Source organism: Anguilla rostrata, chromosome 13 (assembly GCF_018555375.3).
Source record: "Anguilla rostrata isolate EN2019 chromosome 13, ASM1855537v3, whole genome shotgun sequence".
Taxonomy (NCBI): domain Eukaryota; kingdom Metazoa; phylum Chordata; class Actinopteri; order Anguilliformes; family Anguillidae; genus Anguilla; species Anguilla rostrata.
Window position 1 is genome coordinate 40,101,144 of NC_057945.1, and position 23,859 is coordinate 40,125,002.

The 23,859-nt window shown below is 44.8% G+C and overlaps 2 protein-coding genes and 1 long non-coding RNA gene across 3 annotated transcripts; 1 reads left to right on the plus strand and 2 right to left on the minus strand.

Annotated features, from left to right (window-relative positions):
- Positions 1 to 1,897: 1,897 nt before the first annotated feature.
- On the minus strand, positions 1,898 to 7,708 carry timm17a (translocase of inner mitochondrial membrane 17 homolog A (yeast)). Its single transcript, XM_064305576.1, has 6 exons — positions 7,576 to 7,708; positions 6,673 to 6,772; positions 6,313 to 6,376; positions 5,524 to 5,652; positions 4,506 to 4,616; positions 1,898 to 3,149 (listed from the first exon to the last, which is right to left on the minus strand). The coding sequence occupies exons 1-6, from the start codon at positions 7,599 to 7,601 to the stop codon at positions 3,079 to 3,081; spliced, it is 501 nt and encodes a 166-aa protein (XP_064161646.1). The 5' UTR covers positions 7,602 to 7,708; the 3' UTR covers positions 1,898 to 3,078.
- LOC135237977 (uncharacterized) lies at positions 6,731 to 12,036 on the plus strand. Its single transcript, XR_010324972.1, has 4 exons — positions 6,731 to 6,851; positions 8,622 to 8,798; positions 9,950 to 10,031; positions 10,254 to 12,036. It is a non-coding gene; the product is annotated as an uncharacterized LOC135237977 (long non-coding RNA).
- On the minus strand, positions 10,742 to 23,314 carry lmod1b (leiomodin 1b (smooth muscle)). The gene is made up of 3 exons (XM_064305566.1): positions 22,692 to 23,314; positions 13,826 to 15,664; positions 10,742 to 13,509 (listed from the first exon to the last, which is right to left on the minus strand). Exons 1-3 carry the CDS (start codon positions 22,962 to 22,964, stop codon positions 13,483 to 13,485), a joined length of 2,139 nt encoding a protein of 712 aa, XP_064161636.1. The 5' UTR covers positions 22,965 to 23,314; the 3' UTR covers positions 10,742 to 13,482.
- Between the last annotated feature and the right edge of the window lie 545 nt (positions 23,315 to 23,859).

The following is a 23,859-nucleotide window of genomic DNA, read 5'->3' on the forward strand; positions in this document are numbered from 1 at the left end:
GAATTCGGCCACTGCTAACTCGTCTTCAGTTACACTCAGATAAGGCTACATCAGAATTCCAGGACAGAATTTTCAGGCGGGATTCACTAGAACCCAGGCCGGAGGGTCACAGGTTTGAATCCCAGATGGAAACCAACAAACTGTGCCCCTTGCACTTAATGTAAAATGTAAACATGGCGCTTGGTTCCGATGTACTGTGATGTAACAGTCCTCAGCGGTGGGTGGGTTGTCAATGGTGACTAACGGGGCGGAGCTATCTACCTCCTGCCGAGGTTCGGGGTCCCGCTCGATAGGGGTGAGTTCAGAAGAGTGATCTGCACTGACACTGCGGAAGCTGAACATACTGACATTGGGCCTCATCCACAAAACCTTTCTTAAATTATTCTTACTTTTGTTCTTAAAAATGTTCTTGAGAAAAATCAAATGGGATTCATTGCAGATGTGCAGACCTTTGTTTTAGTGCATATCCCAGGTGTATGAGATGATGAATGCTGACTACATTTTTATGCCTAATCCTGGTCATGTGATTAGCATAAGGAAAGAGCCATGAACAAATATGGACAAGAAAAATAAAGATGAATGGAAACGTTCTTACACACAGTTTACGATCAAATATGATCGTACGCATGTTTTATGAATGAGGCCCATTGCCATACACACACCTCAAGCCTTCCTTCTCCCAAGAGTTACACCATCAACAACAGCTTTGTAATGATCTGAAATTACTTTTTGTATAAATAATGATTCATTGTAAAGACATCTGCATTTAAACTCTTGATTTGCTCACAAATGTTCCTTAGGAAGCCTAAAAATACACCACTAATATCTTTTATCAGGGCCTCAATAATGAACACCGATAAGTACAAATTTTATGCATTTTTATTTTTCTTTGTAACCATTGAAGGAAATAAGTTGCATACCCAGTAAGTCCCTTTTCCTTTTTAAAAATACCACCAGAAAGACTCTGTTTATTGTTCTTCTGGCTACAACATTCTACCCGAAGTACAGCCTGTAGGGTTAGTGCTCAATGCACTCAAGGTGGCTAGACAGCTATCGTACACCGATTATAAATCATATTTCACTTTCATCTCCCTTTAGATATTACTAAGCTAGCGTTTGTGTAATTGTTGTTCCGGGGGTAAAGACAAATGATTCTATAACTTCATAAGCACTGCACTGGATAAAATATCCATAATTAAATGTATTCTCTGCAAAAGGATGCAAAGGAAACTTATCATTGCATTTTGCCACACACATCTCACAGGGGATTATATCTGCAGTTTTTCCATGTGCTCTCCATCTTCCCCTGGGTTCCAATGGCTCAACCTGTATCGAGTTGTAATGCAGAAATATATTTGGGCAAACTGTAACACTCTGCATATGAACCAAGTATTGGTGTGTTTACTGTTTTCACAGTAAACAAATTGAATCAGAATAAATTGGCACCGCAATTGTAAGTAAATTGGTAATAGCACATTAAACTTCACCACTACTGTATTTGTGTTTTTTTATTCAACACCAGATTTATTTTTATTTTTAAAGGCTTGCTTGTCGAAAAACTGAACAGTGTTATTTATTGTGTTCTATTGTGTCAAATATTATGAAGATCCCCAATATCTTAACTGAATATGACTTGCAGATTGTGTACTGATACACCTTTCTGATGTCACACTTCATCTGTGTGGGCTCATCTGTTTGAGGTGATGTGGCAAAATAAGTGTTTTTTTTGGGTTTGTTTGTTAAAAAGCACCTTTTTGTCTCTCCTGGAAATATTTTCTCTCTGCAACTTCACAACTGAACTGATTTGCTGCACAGAACAATCCCTATGGCCACATCTAAAAGATAAACCAGACAAAAAAAACAAACAAAAAACAGACAAAAACACAATACCACACAATGCCATTTTCTATATTTTACTAAATAGGTTTATATTTCTCAATCTCACCAACAGGCCTTACAGATACTTATGATACAGAGCTCAGAAATCACAACCCTTACATAAAACGTGCTGTAATGGTTGACGTTAACCACAAATTTACAAAGGTATCACTCTGGCTACAGGTGGCACCATTCATTTCTTAATTATTCTGCACAGACTTGAGGCACTAATTTCAAGCACTGTGCCCAATAAACAACTGCGCTCAGTTTTTAAATCCTGTAAGCTCAGCCGTATGCGGGACATATTGTACGCTCCCTCTCTGTCATGCATAAAAACACAATAGTGCTCAAGGTGCCATTTTGACTGCCGCCATAACAGGGACAAGCGATGCAGAACGTTACGGTGCGCGGACCACACGGCAAACCACTGAAAACACATGAACACACTACAGTTACAACACAGCTCCCAAACAAGGGGTTCGACTGCCATGGAGGCACACCTGTGCCCCCCTTCGGTTTTGGGCTGCTTGGTCAGTGCACCCTACTTACAGGGGGTACACCGAATAGCTCAGAGTGAAGAGCTAGGGTCATACTTATCGGGGTGTGCCCAAAAGCATGGAGCACAGCCCACTTTTAGGGGTGTGCCCAAAAGCTCAAAGCACAGCCCACTTTTAGGGGTGTGCCCAAAAGCTCAAAGCACAGCCCACTTATAGGGGTGTGCCCAAAAGCTGGAAGCATAGCTGGCATCCAGGAGCACACTGCAAGCAGGCGGCCTGCAATATTTACAGCTGCGTTAGCCGAACTCCAGGCCAGGCGCCTCTCCTGGTCCGTCTCCTTCACCGGCACGATGAGAGTGGTTAGGTGAGAACCATGGGCAAAATAAACACGCCTGAAAGCAGACTGGGGCAGATGGGGGCTGATGGGGGCAGATGGGGCAGATGGGGGCAGATGGGGGCAGATGGGGGCAGATGGGGGCAGATGGGGGCAGATGGGGGCAGATGCTGCCGACGGCTCGGGAAAATAAATTAGGAAGTGAAGTCCGCACGTGGCCTTCCTGAGCTCTGTCATCGCTTCCACAACCTGGAGGAATTCCGTGCACATGGTCCTTGCATACATTTCCCATAGTCCTTCAGTGATACTTCAATAAGAAACATGAGTTCGTTGAGGAATTGGAAAGGGCTAGGCGGTGAGGGAGGGGCCTCACTGATACTGTCTGTAGTCCCCGAACGAGGGGGCCGGCATGGGCGCTGGCTCCTCTGCAAACTGGGGGCCTGTGGATTTGGGAGACAAACAGACATTAATGAGCCTGTGTGCAGTCTACAACAGGACATTAATGAGCCTGTGTGCAGTCTACAACAGGACATTAATGAGCCTATGTGCAGTCTACAACAGGACATTAATGAGCCTGTGTACAGTCTACAACAGGACATTAATTAGCCTGTGTGAAGTCTACAACAGGATATTAATGAGCCTGTGAGAGGTCTACAACAGGACATTAATTAGCCTATGTGCAGTCTACAACAGGACATTAATGAGCCTATGAGCAGTCTACAACAGGACATTAATGAGCCTATGTACAGTCTACAACAGGACATTAATGAGCTTGTGTACAGTCTACAACAGGACATTAATTAGCCTGCGTGCAGTCTACAACAGGACATTAATTAGCCTTGTGTACAGTCTACAACAGGACATTAATGAGCCTTGTGTACAGTCTACAACAGGACATTAATGAGCTTGTGAGCAGTCTACAACAGGACATTAATGAGCTTGTGTACAGTCTACAACAGGACATTAATGAGCTTGTGTACAGTCTATAACAGGACATTAATAAGCCTGTGTGCAGTCTACAACAGGATATTAATCAGCCCGTGTGCAGCCTACAACAGGACATTAATTAGCCTTGTATACAGTCTACAACAGGACATTAATGAGCTTGTGTACAGTCTATAACAGGACATTAATAAGCCTGTGTGCAGTCTACAACAGGAAATTAATGAGCCTATGTACAGTCTACAACAGGACATTAATGAGCCTGTGTTCAGTCTACGCACATCTTCTGTAGCTCCATCGGACATAAACATTACATGCATATCACAATATTTTAGCTAAAAAGGGAAGGTTAAAATAACCCTAAAGCCCCTTTGATTATGCTAAACTTGTGGAAATTCGCTCTGGATAAGAGCGTCTGCTAAATGCCTGTAATGTAATGTCTGCTAAATGCTTGTAATGTAATGTGTCTGCCTGCTAAATGCCTGTAATGTAATGTCTGCTAAATGCCTGTAATGTAATGTGTCTGCCTGCTAAATGCCTGTAATGTAATGTGTCTGCCTGCTAAACGCCTGTAATGTAATGTGTCTGCCTGCTAAATGCCTGTAATGTAATGTGTCTGCCTGCTAAATGCCTGTAATGTAATGTAATATCTGCTAAATGCCTGTAATGTAATGTAATATCTGCTAAATGCCTGTAATGTAATGCTAAATGTCTGTAATGTAATGTAATGCTAAATGCCTGTAATGTAATGTAATGTAATGCGATGCGATGTAATGCTAAATGCCTGTAATGTAATGCAATGTAATGTACTGTAACGAGCGACAGCGCCGTGATGGCGGGTAGGACAGACTCACTGGTGGGGAACTGGGCCGAGGCGAACCTGGTGAGCAAGATGCCGGCACCCTCGATCAGCGCCAGCAGGATGCCCCCCATCGCCGCGGAGCCCACCATGGCAACGGGCCCGTCTGAGGAAGAAGTGGAGAGAACGCAGGGGTCAGGGATCAATGCTCTACATTCATCAGCACACTTATCTTCCTCCTGTACTGCAGTCATTCCGGATAAGAGCATCTGCTTAATGTGATGTAATGTAGTGTAATGCTATTGCAGGCACATTGACTTCATCCAATACATTTATCCCAGCAAGCTGGCCACATCGATCAATGTTCCCGGTGCTTGGTTCCCACCTTCCCCACATTAAAACAAGCAACCGGAGCCAAAGTACAGTGTGATATGGGTTATGAATCAGGCTTCGGTTTTGCCTTTCCCCAGTTCAGGCAAATTTAATCACTTCTTTTCAGCAGGTATTTTGTTTGAGTTATTAAGTTCCCAGTCCCCATATTCTGCAGGCAGTGTACAGGTGTGTGAGCCAAAGGGAAGTCCAGCTTTACTCAGTTCAGTTCACTTTTATGTGTATAGCGCTTTTTTATGGAGGCAGTGTCACAAAGACGCTTCGTGGAAAAACAGGAAACAGGAAAATTGGGAAAGACAGAGTCTGAACACAGCAGGTGCGGTTAAAAAAAAACTCCCACAAGGGGACAAAATCACAAGGACAAAATTTCCAGATGGAAGGAGACGAGAGACTAAATCCCTGAAAGACCTATTTTACCTCTGTGGCATTCGATGTTTCTGAAGGTAAGGACAATGGCACGATCACATGGAAGCGTGCATTAGCGTTCCTAGCTTGTGCCCAAGGTTGGGAACAAACAAACAAATAGGTGAAGAGTCTGGAGTTAACTGTGAATAAATATTCCCGTTCTCCTCCGATGGAGTTTAAAACCACACCTTTCAGCACACTGAGATTGTGTGCCCTGCTGTACGCCGTTTCCCCTCCCCCCAAAATCCCAGCTGATCGCCATGGAGACGGTGACTCACTCCTGGCGGCCAGGATGGCCCCGGTCAGGGCCCCGCTGGTGATGGAGTTCCAGGGGTCCTCCTTCTCCCGCACCTTCACCAGCCCGCAGTCGATCATGGAGAAGAGGCCCCCCCACACCGCGAAGCTGCCTGCCAGGACACACACACACACACCCATCAAAACCATAATCCTTACTAACCCTAACACCCCCACACCACAAGGCTGCCTGCAAGGACAAGGACACACACACCCATAAAATCCTTAACCCTAACCCCCCCACAGAGTGAAGCTGCCTGCAAGGACACAGGCACACACACACACGCACGCATTTAGTAAATATTTATGTTCCTTATATGGTGAAAAATTAATTTTATTGCACTTTGAGTGCTTTCTCTCTCTCTCTCTCTCTCTCACACACACACACATGCACACATACACACAGGTCACTGAACCAGCCAATCCAGCAGCACTGATACTGACACAGTAGGACCACTGTTGCACCCCATTCATGTTTCTGATACCAAAAGACATAAGAAAGACTTTCTATTTTCGACTTTATAAAGAGGGTTTTTATCCTCCATACACCAAATCTAATCAGGTTTTCGCAGAAGATTTTATGAAAAACATTTGGTTAATAAAGCTAAGAAGCAGCAGACAGATTTTTTTCTTGCTCGGTGGTCAATGACATTTTCTAAAACTTTTCACGCCAACAAAGGAACGTTATGGCGAACAACCGGCCATCAACAGGCAAGAGGATCAACGGATCATCAACAGCGACGACATGCGTACATTCATTACTGCATACACACCTCCTAACTGCGGGGCCCGGGTCTTTATGGCCGTCAAACTCCCTCGCAACCTGTGGTTCATCCCCTGCAGATCGAAAGACACGTACGCACATCAAACGGTCAATTTCAGCATACGTTAGACAATGACAGCCCTTTACCCCCCATCCAATAATTTTACTCACTCATTCGTTTTATTTTCACCAGTAACAACAAAGACTAAGCTTGGATATTTTCAAACAAAATATTAAAAATTATATACAGAATCCAGCTCTGCCCAAGAGACCGCCGTTCAGCTCGCTGTCATTACTAAAGTCCAACCGACGCCAGCTCTCCGGACCTTGAACAAACAGGAAAGGGGTAAGGAGGTGACGGTGAACTTACAGCAGGTGAATTTCGGAAGCCTTTGACCGCCTGGAAGATCCCACCTCCAATGGCTCCCATCGTGAATGCGCCGCCACAGTCATCTACTATCCGCCAGGGACTGGATGAATTAAAGATCAATAACAATATTCCATCAAATATAACCAATCACAAGCAGGGTCAGACTACACACGTACATGGTAGGTTGTGATAGATTTGTGATAGCTCAGCAAACAGAAGACGTAATTTACAAAGCTTCAGTGAGTTTCCTTGTGTAACGTTAGCAAAGACTGTCTATAAACGGTTTCTCCCCAAATTGTAAAATACTTTCAGCGGAAATATACAGTAGCTAGTCTAGCTAACAGTAATTGTTAGTAGCCCGTCAACCCGTAAATTAAGAACTGAGCAGGAATAATGACGTCTCTGTATTAGTCTAGTCTAGCTTTATTTCTGGAAGCCAAACTCTAAAATCCATTCTGTACTTCTTTTATGGGCCAGCAGAAAAAATAGCTGACTATACCTAGCTGCTAGCCACAAAGCCAGCAGCCTACAAATTAGCCTGTGCCAGTTGTAATGTTTGACAAACGTTTCATCTGAAATAAACAATATGTCTTTGAACTGAAAACAGTGTGATTCCAAATTGTAATCATACACAGGCAACGACAATGTGAAATAGATAACGTTAGATATTTTGCTAACGTTAGTGGTTTTATAGCTAAATTATACAAGGTCACCCAGCTGAGCTAGTCTAGTGTTGCTAAAAAGACACCATCCCTGCAGCAGCCAATGACAAAGTAGATTCAGCTGCGATCATATAGCAGTTCATTAAAATATAATTCATATTGTGTCGGCCATTCAATATGAACACATTCGTAAATACAACACGTTGGTCAGCAAACATAATGCAATGAGAAGCGGCCATACCATGGTTCACGTGCATATTCCTCCATTTTTCTTCCTCTTCTTCAGGCGACAGGATGACGTAGCAACATGCGTAACAGGGTTGCCAGTCGGGGTTAAAAATCACCACACGTATTGTCTGTCAATAACCAAAAGTAAAGACGATCTCGAAAACATTATTAATGCAGAACGGTCAGCTAACAGCAAGCTTCTTTCAACAAGCAAATCACTAAGGAACAACAAATGCGAATTAAACGTCTCTGGTCTAAATCCTTCATCTTCATTCATCTAAATTCACGCAATAATATCACCAAACCATGCGAGTGTTTTTGCTGTAAACTAACTCGAATTGGGGGATAAATCCCAAACGCTGTCAGCCCCACAAGTAATTGCAAAATCATTGACAATTTGGCTGATTTAATGTTCCATAAATGTATACTTGTATAGATAAAGGTTGAATGAAAACGCAAAACGAAATGGCACTGTTAAATGTTAATTTCTCAGTAGATTCAGGCATAAACAATTGAAAAAACAGGCATTCAAGGTGCTCAAATAACACTGCATAAATGTCTTACTGTAATAATGACGATGATAACAAGGTCTTATTGGTGTGCATGAACTGTGTGCACCTGATTCATGGTAAACTTACCGAGCTGATAAAACACTTGATTGGGTGAGAGTCAGTGAATGTCAGAAACAGAATATTAGAGATACTGTAGCAGACCTGCCAGGTTTTAGGTGGGTATGTGATGTATGGTCCTATATCTTGCACACACCAGAGTATAAACACAGGCGTCGAGCGTGCTGTGCTCGGAAACTATGCATGAACACCGCGGAAGAGAAGCACACCACCACCCACAGAACATGATATATCACCTCACGCCAACATGACAGGTCAGAGATTCCACCTTCGGAAGCACGGAATGCCATGATTTATTTTCCCAGAGAACATTCTTAGCCAGGGTATAGCGTACGACAGACCGCTTCGTCATGCATGCCAGGCATAGATTTTTGCTCTTTCTGTTTGGATATTTACTGATGCATTACAGATTGGACAAATTCCTTTACAGGTTCCTTTCCATATTCAGGAAACGTCACGTTGTCCACCACCACGCGGGGAGGGGGGAGGAGTATGCCATGCGCCCTGTGGAAGGCGATGAGGGCCTTCATTTTTTGGGGGTTTATTTTGGTTATGTGACATTTCAGAGCCCCATTCCACAGACGCATGATGGAAGCAGTAGGAACCCGTAAGTCATAGCACACTGACAGACGAGCTGGGACGCTCAATGGTATTGGTAAATATTTATGTTCCTTATATGGTGAAAAAAATATTAATTTTATTGCACTTTGAGTGCTCTCTCTCTCACACACACACACATAGACACACACACACTCTCTCATACACTCTCTCTCTCTCTCTCACACACATAGACACACACACACACACTCTCATACACTCTCTCTCTCTCTCTAGCTCTCTCTCTCTCTCACACACACACACACACACACATAGACACACACACACACTCTCTCATACACTCTCTCTCTCTCTCTCACACAAATACACACACACATAGACACACACACACACTCTCATACACTCTCTCTCTCTAGCTCTCTCTCTCTCTCACACACACACACACACACACATAGACACACACACACACTCTCTCATACACTCTCTCTCTCTCTCTCTCTCTCTCACACACACACACACACACACACATATACACTCTCTCTCTCTCTCTCTCTCTCTCTCTCTTCCTCTCCCTCCCTCTCTCTCGCTCCATCTGAAAGGCGCTCTCTGCAGGAGCCAGACAGCCCATTGGCTCGTTTCCCATTATTAGAAACAGTAGAGGAATGAGAGCCACAGACTGCACTGAGTCTCCATTAAGAAATGGCCAAATATGGGCATTTTCGTGGGCGCAGGGTGATGCGGGGGCAATCGAAACATAAACCCGCCTGCCGTCGCTCCGATTGGCCTTTGGGTTTTTTTCCGAGGAACTTTTAGTCGCGGGACGGCGGTATCGGCGAGGTGCTGGAACGGGGTGCGGAGTGGATCGGACCTGGTTTTGGGCGCTACACCGGGGTCCGGTTTTAAATGTCAGCAGTTTAGACATTTTGTACTTTTCTGTGTGAAAGCAAAATATGCAGCATTTTTTTTCGGCCGCCAAGGGACATCAGCGAGTGCAAAGGCATTAAACAGGTCCAGGCCTGACAGAAGGCTCAGTCTCGCAGACAGGCCGATTCAATTATACTGTCCCAGGCCGTAGCCTTGGCTAAACAAATCAATAACCAATTTAAAGGGCTATTATACTGTGACTTACGTCATGTTTGATTTCAGCCGTGAAAAGTAAGACATTTTGCACATATTTATGCTTTGTTGTTGGCTTCCCAGGGATGCACCAGCTTGATCAGTGCACGTTTCAGGGACAGAGAAGGATGTGTGTGGCGGCCTGTAGCCTCATCCAAGCCTTCAGGTGCGTTCACTTCAAGTTCACTTCCCCCGATAAATATCACAGCTTGCATATTTCTCATATAACGTATATACTTGTCATCAGCAGACAGCTACAGTGGCACAACCAGGTGTGTGAAAAAAACAAGGACAAATATCCAGCATGTAGTGACCGTTTAGCCTTTTTTATTTCTGTGTACCTGGTCATACTCTCTGCCCTTTGACCTCTAAAGCTCCTTTCCTACAGTAGCTACACCTCTCCATGCCCTGAGACAACAGGCTCAACACTAGCCCAGCGCTGGTCACTGACAGGTCAGCTCCCAGAATGCAGCTGTGTGTCGACAGCTCCAGCGGTTTTGTGCCTCCGCAAAATTATCTCACCGCTCTCCCCAGACATTTCAGTTTCTCTGAGACGGGACGACGAACTGGGACCCCTCGTTCAGCAGAGAGGGTGTCCCTACGACCCAGATTAGGGGGCCAAGACAGCTGCATGCTGTCATTTGACCTTCTGAAATGTGTCGATCGTCCCGTTAGAAAGCACTCCTGTGATTTGGGAAAAAAGGGCGGGGAAATTGCAGTCTCTTGTACAGGGCTCTGTGTGCTGGACATTTTACATTTATTAATTCTAAAGAAAAGCATTTAAATAAGATAAATGTCTAAGTGCCTACTTTATAGTTTCCCTCATCATCAAATGACATAAATTATCCCATAAGATTTCCCACAGAAAAACAAACATTTTCAATGCACCATTTCATACTATGTTTATTGGTCATATGGTTAGAAGTATTTCAATATTCCTTAAAAAAATACATGTAAATTCACAATATGTGTAAGACACCTGTTAATGAGAGTAATATTTATAAACTTTTAGCATGAGAATATATTAGCAATTCTGAACATAATGCAAAAAATCATTTTATCAATGTCAATTCAATAGCCCCAATTTCTGATGCCATAGAATGAAAAAAACTTCATGAGACTGTGTGACTAATTTTTTTTTTTAAGTACTTCAAAAACATTAAAACAATCATAGATTACATTTTTCAAAATGATTAAGACATATTTCAAACCACTTTTCTGATCCGATGTAATAACCTCCCTTGGATGTCATGCTGTTTAGTGTTAGATATGAAATAGAGAAAGTTTTGAAGCCGTTTTGACTATCTGATAAACAAGCCCTATGCGGATTCAGAAGCGTTGCAGAATGGCTCTGTATTTAATGCCATGAGTGAGGTCATGGGAGATTCATTGCCAAAGAGCACCCGTCTGCTCAGTTTGCATCCTCTCACTGCTTTATTAGGACCTGGGCTATTTTCTTTGTGCTGGCATGGCACATAAAGTAATGCATTAAATCATGATTCAATCATCCTTTCTTTTTGGCCACAGCTTAAGGCAATCCGCAGATGGCAGTGCCACTCGCTCATTCACTCACTGACTCACTAACACATTAGCTCACTGACTCACTAACTCACTAACTCATTAACTCACTAACTCACTAACTCACTAACTCATTATTAACTCACTAACTCTGAGTGACCAGGCCCAATGTCTACACTCTAACCTTAGTTTCACCACAAGGCTTGAGAATAAGGGGATCCTCTAAGGTCGTTAGCATCCACTGAACAACGTTTTTCACTTGTTTTTTTCTGTAAACAGTCCAACAGTATGGACAAGTTAAACAATGTTAAACCATTTCCCATTAGATTTCAGCCCATTTATCCCTTATCTGATGCTGGCTTTCATCAAATATGTGAACTTGTACTGAACTGTGGCCAACTGCTCGCAAAACATTACACTGGAACTAAGAGAGAAAGTTAAACATCCAGACAGTAAGCCAGAGTGACACTATAACTGCTTGAAAGCATACAAACCATGGAGAAGTAGCACTCACCAGAAAAGTCGCTGTGGTATAGATTATTATTAGTGGTCTAGGTAGGGGGTCTATTCAGTATACCACCAAGTAAAATTACAATATTCATGCCGAACAAATCAGTAATACATTTCAAGTAGATTTTTGCCACAAATTAAGCTTTTTTTGGCAAAAAAGTAATGAAGACTATTGTCCTGTATTGATGTTTTGAGGAGTTTTTAAGGAAGCTTCACACATATCTGCTCCTGTGTGTAGATAGGCAACCTCTGCTTTTCCTCCAATAAAGAACTTGTAGAATCTCTCAATGCCATGACAGAATTCTAATGGAATGTTTGCATCACAGGCAGGAGGAAAGGCAGGTCATATGTACTCAGCCAGGAGGGGGCGATATTTAGAAAGCAGGTACAGAGAACACAGTGGAGTGGGAACATCTGAAATCTCTATCTGGCTTCTCTCAGTGACTAATCCACAGCCTTTACGTACCACCCATCTTAAGGGGAGGTGCATTGGACACCCCTGCATCCCCATTAGTTTTAAGAGACTTCATTGTAGTCTCTCGAAGCAGGCTATTTCATTAATTAAATATATCTGCCAAATAAGCATTAAAGGTGCATATGCTCCTGATCAATACATGCTGAGCATTAATTTAAAAAAGTGAGAATAAATTCAGTTCAGTTGTCCTCAGAAATCATGAAAACAAAATCCAAAAAGCCTTGCACCACAGAAAAGGCGGTTCACAACTTAATTCGATCTCGTCCAAACAACCTTCATTCTAATTAAAAATGGAAAGGACGTATCTTGAGTTCGCATTTAAAGGCCATTGTTAGAAGTTCCATGTTCAGACTGTGCGAAAAGGCAGAAATTCTTGTTGGTTTTTGAAATTTAAAAAAAATGTTTGAAATCTGACAGTCAGCCAAATAAATGCAGGTTTGCAATTTTCCAATTAAATTTCGATAAATCATTTAGCAAATGTTTTGACTGAGGCATAGTTGCTAAACTATGCTCCAATATCTCTGCTGGAGTCTGCAGTTAAAGTTTTCTTTATGAGCTCACTCTGTGGCTCCGTACACCAGTATTTAAATGATAATTATCATCCTCAACCTCATCCAACCTGACAGTCATTATGATAATCCCATACAGCACAAAACAGCACATCCACACACCTTCTCCCACATACTGTGCCAGTGCTCTGCTCCAGAGTCCAGTGCAAATGGCAGCCGAGGCCACGGCAGGGGGCCACCAGCAGGCGGACACCGCCCCCGCCTTTTTACCTTCTGTGGTCCAATGAGAGTGCAGTGCTGTAGAGGGACCAAAAGGAAAAGGCCAGACATCCAGGACTAACCCCCGCCCCCCTCCACTCAAACCCTCCCCCCACCCTTGATTCCACTCACACACCCCCCCCCCCTCGCCCCCCCCCCCACCCCCCCACCCCCGATCCCGTGCCAGCTCAGCGGTCAGACTGCTTCCCGTGTTTTCAGTAAAAAAAAAAACGAAAATTGAGCACGAGCACTGATCCCCTCAGAGGTGAGATGTGAGTCCTGTTCTCTTCCCTCCATCTCTGCTTCTCTCTCTTTCTCCTCTCTTTTCCCTCCTTCCTTCCTTCCTTTCACTGCAGGAGCTTTGGTACGGTGACCTGCGGAAACACAGACATTTATTTAATTTAGTTAAAATAGTCAACATAAGACTGAACAGATTTAGAAACACAGCTCTGTGTGAGTGAGTGTATTTAGCATAGCCGTTATACTGAATCAGGATGTTACTCTCTGTCTCCTTTTGGTTCCGCTAACAGGTGTGGTTCCCCTAACAGGTGTGATTCCGCTAACAGGTGTGGTTCTGTTAAAAGGTGTGGTTCCGCTAACAGGTGTGGTTCCCCTAACAGGTGTGATTCCGCTAACAGGTGTGGTTCTGTTAAAATGTGTGGTTCCGCTCACAGGTGTGGTTCCGCTCACCTTTTTCAGCTGTTTGACGGTGCTGCTCCTGATGGATGCCAGCAGCTGGTCCCTGGAGTTCTTCCCGCCCCCTCGCCCCGCCCCCCTGTCGTCCAGCTTCCGCTGCGACGCGGGAGACAAGGAGTTCCGCAGGAAGTCTCCGTCCAGCAGGGGCGCGGGAGGCGGCGGGGGCGGGGCCGGCGGGGGCGGGGCTCCGCCTCCCACACCTCCTCCTCCCACTCCACCTCCTCCTCTTCCTCCTCCGCGCTTAGGGGTCACCTTGGGCGAGGGGATGGGCGATGGCAGCGGGGACGGCAGTGGGGAGGCTTTTGGGGAGGCTCTGGGGGACCCCCTGAGGAAGGCCCCGCCAGGTTTGGGGACCTCCAGAGCGCCTCCCCCTTTCTTCTCCCCGTTGGCCTGGGCCTGGGCCTGCTTCTGCTCCTGCAGCCGCCGCTGCCGCTGCCGGTCCATGTTGCGGCTCAGGATGTTGGTGACGGTCATGCGGGGGCCGGCCAGCTCGAAGTGGTAGCCCAGCTTGAGCAGGGTGGTGTTGTCCTTCAGCACCTTGGCCATCTCCATCTCGGTCTTCCCGCCGCAGATGTGGCGCTGGTTGTGGAAGCGCAGCTCGGCCAGCGTGGCGTTGTGCTGCAGCGCCTGGACCAGGGCCATGATGCCCTTGCTGGTGAGGTGGTTGGAGTCCAGGTTGACGCTGGCGATGGTCTTGTTGGCGCGCAGGGTCCCCGCGATGGCGTAGGCCACGTGGTCGTCGGCGCGCGTGTTGGCGAGGGCGAACGTCTTCACGTGCGTGTTGTCCCTCAGCGCCTCGGCGAACTGGATGAGGGTCTGGGCCTTGATGACCTCGGAGTTGTTGACGTTGAGCTCGGTCATGGCGGGGTCGTTGCTGCGCACCTGCTCCAACAGCTCGTCAAACATGCTGCTAGCTTCGTCATCCTCCTCTTCCTCCGTGGTCTTGCTGACCGGGCTCTGGTCGTTCCCTGCTTTCTCTGTAGTGCTGAGCCTTGAGGGTTTCTCTTTCCCCGACTCCTTTTCTCTATCCTTCCCTCTCTCTTTCTCATCTCTTTCTTTCTCTTTCGTATTTTCCTTCTGTTTTTTCTCCTTCTCTTCCTTCTCTTTCTCCTCCCTCGCTGCCTTTCTCTCTCCCCTCTCGCTCTCTTTATCCCTCCCTCCATCCCTCTCTCTCTTCTCCTTCTCCTTCTCCTCCTTCTCACACGGCTTGTCCCTCTCTCTCTCCTGCAACTCGTTCCGTTGTTCGCTGTTGCTTTTCCCCTCTACTCTGTCCTTCTTCACCTCTGCCCTGTCCTCCTTGCCCGGGCTCTGCTTCTCCTCCAGCCTGGAGACCAGCCCTCTGGTCTTCCTGTCATCCTTCCACCTCATCTCCATGTCTTTTCTCTCCTTTTCCTTGCTTTCCTCCTTCTCTTTCTTCTCATGCAGCCTGGAGATCAGCTCCTTCGTCTTTCCCTCCTCTCTCTTCCGCCCCTCCTCCCTCCTCTCCTTTTCTCTGCCCTCCTCCTTTTTCTCCTGCAGTTTGGAGATCAGCTCTTTCGTCTTGCTGTTGTTCTCCGCCTTCTTTTTGCTCTCCTCCTCTCTCTCGTTCCCTTTCTCCCCGTCCCGAATCCCCTCCCGCCGGGTCTTCTCCAGGGGGGTGCGCCGATTCTCCTTCAGATCGCCCGGCTCCCGGCAGTTTCTGTCCTCCATCTTGTTGTGCTCCCCCTCTGAGGAGACGCTGCCCTGCCGTTGGGGGCCGCCATCTTGGCTGGCCGACGTGGGGAGGCTCCCCTCCTGGCTCAGGCCCATCTTCCTCAGGTACTCCTGCTTCCTGCTCTCCTTCTTCGGCTCCCCCTGCAAAGCAGCACACAAAACAGAAAAGATGAAACAAGGAGGGAAAGGAAAGACGCAAATTGCCACAGGATTGCTGCCCGTTTTCCTAATAATTTAAAGCCTGGAACATTGTTTCCGCAGGATTCCGTTAAGTAAAGTAATCCACCATTGCGTCGATTGCTCTACTTTGCAATTCCTACCGGCATTCTTTTGAAGTGCTACACATTCAGAAAGTTCAGCTTTAAAAAATAAAAATTATGTTTAATTTCTTCATTCCTGCAGCAAGGAATCAAGGGTAAAACAACACGGTGTTGTAAATGGAGGTAAAAAAATAATACTATATTTATCACATTTAGTGCAGAATATCCAACAGAAGAAGCGTTTTTGTGAAGGTGCCAAACCTTCAGGACTGAAGAATTTTTGCATATTGCATATGATATAATCCTGAATATAACTGAAATATACATTGCCATAGTTACACATAGTTTTAATACCTAAACATAATTAAATACATTAAACCTGAGCATTAAACCAGCCGTCTGCTGACGCCAACAACAAAACAGAACAGAATATGGGGGGCTTTGTTGTCTGGTGTATTAACTCAAAAAAGTAATGCAAACTTTTTCAGAAAAGCTTGTCTATTGGATCTAGAGCCACATCATTTATTAATCCATGTTTAATTTTGGTCAGAAACACAGATGAATATAATTGTATAACATAAACAGCAGAGATTTCAGAGATATGGCTTCTGTCACAAACATAAGTACAAACACAGAGTATATGGGTTAACTGCAGAATATTATCTGGTTATTCCCCCTCACTGGTGCTTAATTAAATGTCTTCAGACTTTGGCCAAGGCTCAATCTAACCACAATGCTATTTCCTTAATAAACACTTAAAAAGTATTACATTTTTGTTTCTTAAGTGACAGTATTTAATCACGCTTATCTACTGCTCTGCTAAGCTGTTTAGTAAGAAACAAAGACGTGCAACTTTTTACATTTACCCAAAGTCAATGGGCCTTAGTTTACTGGGTGAAATTAAAAATTCCCTATTAAAAATAATACAGTGACATAACTCCAGAATGTATCTTCTTAAACTTGTATTTTTTTTGATGCATCTCTTTGATGGGTGGTGGGAATGGGTCAGAAGAGTTTCAATTCTTTCACATAACAAAGGATTTAGAATGAATACAGTTCCTACATTTTCAGTGTTGTTCAGTATTTTATAACGGAACACTTTTTAAACATCTTTGTAATTTTCCTTTGATATCTTTTTGTAACATAGTATAAATTATTTACTTTTAAGAGCTTATAAAATTCACTTTCTTCTGTAATGTAAAACAAGTGCTCTTAAAAGTCACGTTTTGGTAAATTGTTGTGAAGGCATTACTTTTCGTTATGTAACGTGTATGCAACATAATGTTTATGTTATGTAACATTAACATCTGATTTCCAAAAAGCTCCTTAATTTGGAAAGCCTAACCCACGTGCGGGACAGTGGCCAGTAGCAAGTTGGAGCCTTGGTGAACTCAGAGACCAAAGGTTTTGGGAAAAATGAGGCACATTGTGGAAATAGTTGTCATTCGGCACCACAAACCCAATGAAAAAAAAAGCAATAAAACAAAAAAAAAATTCCTTCAAATCAGTTTCAGTGTTACTGTGCATTATTTGGTCAAAAAATCCTGAAGGACCTAAATATGGTTAAAATCTGAGTATCTCAAATGCCTTTGTCCCTTTCTTATAGTAGATTTTCTTCAGGGGTATTTAAGGTGAGAGTCCTTAACCAGGAAGGCACAGGTCCTCGGCTGACCCCCATTCCCACAATTCCCAGCGCCCAGCCTGTTTTAGACTCCGAGCAGAGGTCAGCTCCAACGACCACGTTTTATTTTTTTTATTCTGACGTCAACCTATTTCCTGTTTACACACCAACCACACATTTTAGTCGGCGTATAAACATTTCAGTGATGTACAGTAAACCAGAAAAAAAGCAAAACACCGCAGAAACTTCTGCACCTGTGCTGTCATCCAACATCATAAAATATGATATCGCTTCATAGCACCACTGATATCAAAACAAAACAATAGATATGTTTTCCTTCAAAGTATTCCAAGTGATTACTAAGCTATTAGTAGTTTCTAAACATTATTAGGCCACAAGTAAAATCATAGCCAGAAGGGTATTTTGCTTTGCCTGGGGGAGCACCATGGACAAACTCCAAAGACCTGAGCTCCTCAAGGAGGAGAAAAGGAACATTGATGGGAGGGTGTGAGGGGACGGGATGGGGGGGGGGGGGGTCCCAGGCAGGGATAACATCATTTGGGCTCAGGGTCTGGTCACCGTCACACTGGTCCAGAATGTGAAAAGGTTGGGAAGGCGGCCTCTGGTACCTTTTCCAGGCACTATGTCACGCCCTTTTTGAGGTTAATCGAGCTGTGTGCACTGGACCTGATGTGTACATACAGCTGCGATCCCCCTTATGTCTGTCAAGCACTAAGAGACTTTGACTTCAGGACAGGATTGATGAGGGCCAGGCTGCCCTTGTGGAGTGATAATTCTGGCGTATTTTAGATCCAGCCAAACAGTAACTCTCCCCCGATGGACAGCCCGTTCCTGGACCCAACTACAATCTGGACAAAATTCTTTACAAGCAACATCAAGCAATAAACAGAAAGCCACAACATGGATGTGCGCTCACATGGGTCTCCCCAAACATGTCTTTAATGCACGAGTGGCTCCTAACCCTGCCCGAGCACTTCCCCCACAGGTGCACTGACTCAGAGCACGTACTGTACAGCACCTGTTCCACATTACATTACATTACATTACACTACATTACCGGCATTTAGCTGATGCTCTTATCCAGAGCGACTTACACAACTTTTGCACAGCATTCTGGGAGTGCTCCATGCCTAGACAGGTCTGGGGCCTGGTATGCTCTGAATCCTGCAGAGCTGTAGCAGTCTATGGTCCACGTGAAGGGGCTGAGATCACCGAGCTGCAGCCTCAGTGGAGGATAATCAAAACTGTCGAGCCAAAACACATAGCCCAGGGACTACAGATGAAAATGAGCCTTTCTGGCTAACTCACATTGGCAGAAATGTTATTAATGTTATTGCCCCTGTTAAATAAACGAATAAATCTAATTAGATTAAATTTAATTAAGCAGGTCTGGTGAGGAACATCAAGCTCCACCAAAAAAGACCTGGTCACTCTCACTCTCCTGGTCACAGGAAGATTCAAAACCTCCTCCAAATGAGGTTGTGGTGGACTTCAAAAAAAATGGGGGACTGGCCAGAGAAAACTGGGGGTGGAACATTCAAAAAATGTCATAGAATGCAGGCTGTTCCTGGCTGAATTTTATAAGGAAGGGATTTTTTTATGTAATGGTTTTTGTACGTAAGAGCTTCTGTTTCATATGTGCATTCTTGTTCTCTATGTTTCAGATTTAAAAAGGTTTTCATAAGTGTCTGTTTCACGGTTCAAGTTTAATGTCTTGTTTCTAACATTTTGAATCTTCGCTAAATGTCTTCCTTTCAAAGCTTTGTAAATCCAATAAAAGACGATCAAAGCATTTCTTAAAAGACTACGAATGACAGGGAAATGTTGTCCAGATGTCAGCACCGTGTAGAGCTAAGCGTGAGGACCGTATTTTGCGATTTGTCTGAGAAGGACATTACGCAACAGAAACCCGCAGGGTGGGTTCGTCAGATGCCGTGTGTTTATATTGCACAGAGGGAGCCATTTATAGCGGCTTTAAAGGGGATATAAATTTCCCCCGACGCGCGCAGCGTCTGATTTGTGAGGCGGCGTTAGCGCTGCTGCTGCTGCTGCTGCTGCTGCGCGCGCGGAGCTGCGGTTCTGGCAGACCTGCCCTTAAAAGGCAGCGAGGCTCGGAGCTCAACGGTCAGGAGCCGCGTCAGACTCCCGGCGCGCGGAACCACCGCGGAGCGGCGCTCACACGGTTTGTCTCTCGCACGCAATTAATCCCACCCTGTCGTTCCTCATGGAAATCCACTGGACGTGCCGTCCAAAAAAAGAAACCGAAGACAAATGCGTGCTTTAAAATGGCCAAAAAATCATCCATATTTTTTGGAGGGGGGGTGGGGGGTTGGCCACTTTTTTTTCTCAGTAGATGGGCGTTGCTTGTGAAATTGCCAAAATGACACTCAGTAAATGATTTTCTGTGAATTACCTCCAGTAACATTGTGTACTAAATACTACCTTTATCAGAAGGTCGTCTCTCAGCTCATAAAGACTCAGTATGGACAGGTGTGCTGTTATTCATGCCCCAGATAAAACAGAACATGACGCTCAGTTCTGTTCCTCTGTGCGACAGGCTCATGGTGTTTCTACTGAGGCGCTGACAGACTGCTACAGAAAGACTACAAGTACGAGCCAAAATCCTTGTGCTGTTTACTGTTTCAAAGCCTTTTACACACTGTTCTTCTCTCCCAATTTGGATGATCTACAGTAAGTTCATGAAAGACAGACCAAGACTGTTCCAGTGTCCCAACATGAAACATCTGATTGTGGTCTACTCTACGGTTAAACCAGCATAAGCAGATTCAGCTAACTGGCTAATTTGGCTAGTGTACTTGGTGATAATGAAAACCTCCATACACACCAGCCCTGCAGGAATGGAGCTGCCCACCCCTGGTGTTCATAGGCCCATCTCAATTGCTTCAGTACCACCCGTCAAGTTGGGACAGTTTTCTTTTTTTTTTTTAAAAAAAACACTGTGGCAGACAGTGAGTGACTGATCGGACTTATCCTCCTTGATCTGCAATGAGACCAGGACTATTCCACTGATTGAGACTGTACTTCCATGGGGAACATGATGGCCATCTGCACGCCATCCAGCAGGGGGCGCCAACCACAGCCCACGCAAAACATGGACAGGAATTCATTTTGTCTCTTAAATCCATTTATCAAGCAGCACAATGTCACCGCAAAGCACACAGGCGCGTCAGCTCAAAAGGTGAGAAAAGGTGAAAATACAGCTTGGATTTGCTCGTCCGTCAGTTCAAGTTATGGGAGTTATGGTCCCTGAGTTCTGGGTTTGCTCCATCCAACTGGTCACCTTGTCAAACCACTCCCCACAGAACAGTCTTTGTGTAATGGAAAACCTATGCTGCCTAGCAACAGGAACAGGAAGTGGGCCAAGTGTGTGGGTGCCACTGTTTGGCCAGAACTCCAGGTGCTAAATGGTACCTTCGGTTCTCCGAAACACCACCTGTGGTTTACAATAATCACCACATTTTCATCGCACAAATAAAGACAATTACATACAGATGGTATGCCTCCTACAATATCTCAACTAGAACAAACTTAGAGCTTAGTATGACTAAGTAACGTAAGAGAAAATTTAAGTCATCTGACACTGTAGAAGGTATCTTGTTGCAAGACTTAAATTCAACCTCCACTCAGATGTTATGAGCTAATGCTTTCTCAGCAGGTGGTCTGTATCTCCCCTGGAACTGTGGCCCATGGCTTGTGGCCCCCAGGCAGAGCTATATTCTCATATCCATTGCATGACCTCCAAGGAAGCAGGGAAGCTCATCTCCACCTGCACCCCACACTGGCAATTCACGTTACCCCCTGCTCACCACCCTCCACTGGCTCCCCGTGGTGGCTCGCATCAAATTTAAAACATTAGTGCTTGCCTTCAAAGCAGCCAGGGGGTCAGCCCCTCCTATCTACGTCAACTCATCAGACCCTACACCCCAGCTAGACCTCTCCGTTCTGCTGCCACACGTCGCCTGGTCCCTGCCCGGCTCGCACCAGCACCCGGTCACGCCTCCTGTCTGTTCTAGCCCCACGGTGGTGGAATGACCTTCCTGTGCAAGTCAGAACAGCAGAGACCCTGGCCGTCTTCAAACGTAGACTGAAGACTCACCTCTTCAAGCTACATCTCACCTCATCACCCCCACTACCCTCTAACATTCATTAAACCTCAACTGAGTAACCACGCGTCATGTTATTTTCATGTAACTAGGTTCATCTACAACTAGGTGGGTAGGGGGTGGGAATTTATATATATTTAAAAAAAAAAAAAAAAAAAAAAAAAAAAGGGGTACAATTCACACTTTTTGCAAAGTTATACCTATTGTAGCTCTCTTGCAGGAATGTTGTAAAGCGCTTGTCTCTGAGTTTTGTAATGCACTTGTTGTAAGTCGCTCTGGATAAGAGCGTCTGCTAAGAATCTATAATGTAATGTAATGTAATGTATGCATGTAGGCCTGTACAATATTCTTACGGAATAGATACAAAATTAGAGCTTAGTTAGTGACTGATAGTAACGTAGAGAGAAAAAAAGATAAAAAATTTTTTTAAAAGATCATCTGTACACTGTAGAAGGTATCTTGTTGCCAAGACTTAAATTCAATACCTCCACTCAGGTGTGTTATGAAGTCTTAATTGCAATTGACTCAGCAAGGTGGTCAGGTGTTCATCAACATCCCACTGAACTGTGGCCCATCGGGCCCATTAGTACAACCCCAGGGCAAGAGCCTATATTCTCATATTTCATTGCACTGACCCTCAAGGAAAAGCAGGAGGAAAAAAGCTCATCTCCACCTGCACCACACAACACTGGCAATCACCTGGACCTGCTCAGGTGGCTGCTGCTCATGGAGCAAGCTCTCTGCACAACAACATAAAAGAGACATGTCTCAGTTCTGTATGAAGCTTTCTTGAAAAATAGAAAGTTTTTTTTCAAATAAAAACTCTATGTGGATTTTCATTATCTCAGAATACATGGAACCGTTAAAATCATCGGTACAAGGACTGTGAGTGCCTTACACGAAGTCCTTCGATTTGGTCGGTGTGGAATAACACAGTCGACCTCATTGCGATAAAAAAAGATACCAGTGTTCAAAGTAGCAACAAGGTTAATTACTGGACGTTAAAACGTCGCCATAAAAAATTAAACAATCCATTGCCGTATCAAACGCTTGATGTGATTGTATTATCTGAGAAGTGGAATACAAAAGTTTGTTTTTTTCTCGACATACTTTTGAATCGATTTTTGGTGCCTTATCCATACCTCGACAGACAGCTCTCTTCGTGGAAGTCGCTTGGTGTCGCACTGGTCCTGCTTGGCCTCCGTGTTATTGTTTAACGACGGTTTCTTTTCCAGCCTGCAACCCGGTGTGAAGCCGAGCGTCTCGTTCGGGTCTGTGTCAGGCACGGTCATGACTTCTTTCTCCAGTTCCTCCACCTCCTCGGGCGACAGTGTCGACAGCAAGTTATCAATGTCGGGGTCCTCGCTCACCTGCCGCCCCGTCCGCGTTAACCCCCTCACCTTCCTCCTGGACATGATTGTCAACGGGCTTTACGGCGCACCCCAAAACAAAAATCCCAATTTTGTTACAGACAGACAGATGAGTCCTGTAATTTCCCGTCAATATATCTTGCCGTCTCTATGTTGTCCGTCACAGGTCCATAAACAGGGGGTAATAAAGAACCTACATTAACCGAGCAACCGCCCGTCCGGTTTGGTCTACGCAAGTAGCTTAGCGCATTTGGAGCGGCGCAGCTGAGGAGTCGGTAAGGAGCGCATTAGCCTTTCGTCTCGGCCGTCTGCGATGCTCGTACATTCCTTGAAATCCTGTGCAACTGCATGCCCAAATATAGTTCAGAGCATTTTATCCATATAAAGACAAGAGGTAGGCCTGACAACTAATAAAAAAACACACAAGTGTAGACTTAATGGGGGCGTTTCCCCCGCTTATAAACAATCAAGACCACATTGCCTATGCACATCGCGACAAATCAGCAGAAAACGATTTGAGAAATGTATATAAGAATGACTTCCTTCTCTCAGACCACACACAGGCGCGCACATATACACAAGCGCACGCGCACACACACAAGCTGAAGTAACAGAGGTAATATTTGGGGTTTTGCCTCAGCTAGACAAGCCATTGAAAATGGGGCCTGTATTTCCAGTGTTTGTAAAGGTTTGGGATCCATTGTTTGACAAGGGATAAGAATAGGCTGTATTCTTGATCCTAGAGAAAGTGACACATAATTTTGTTGTTTTATTCTTGAAAATGTTACTTAGTTGACATAGTGACAAATCATTTTTAGAAATGTGGAAAAGGAGAAACAACCTTCATGGGGAAAACAATCACAGATGAGGCAGGTGGAAACATGGGAAACAGTGTGCAGTATTAAGGTGAGGGAACTAGGCAAGCAAACCTGGTTCAGTT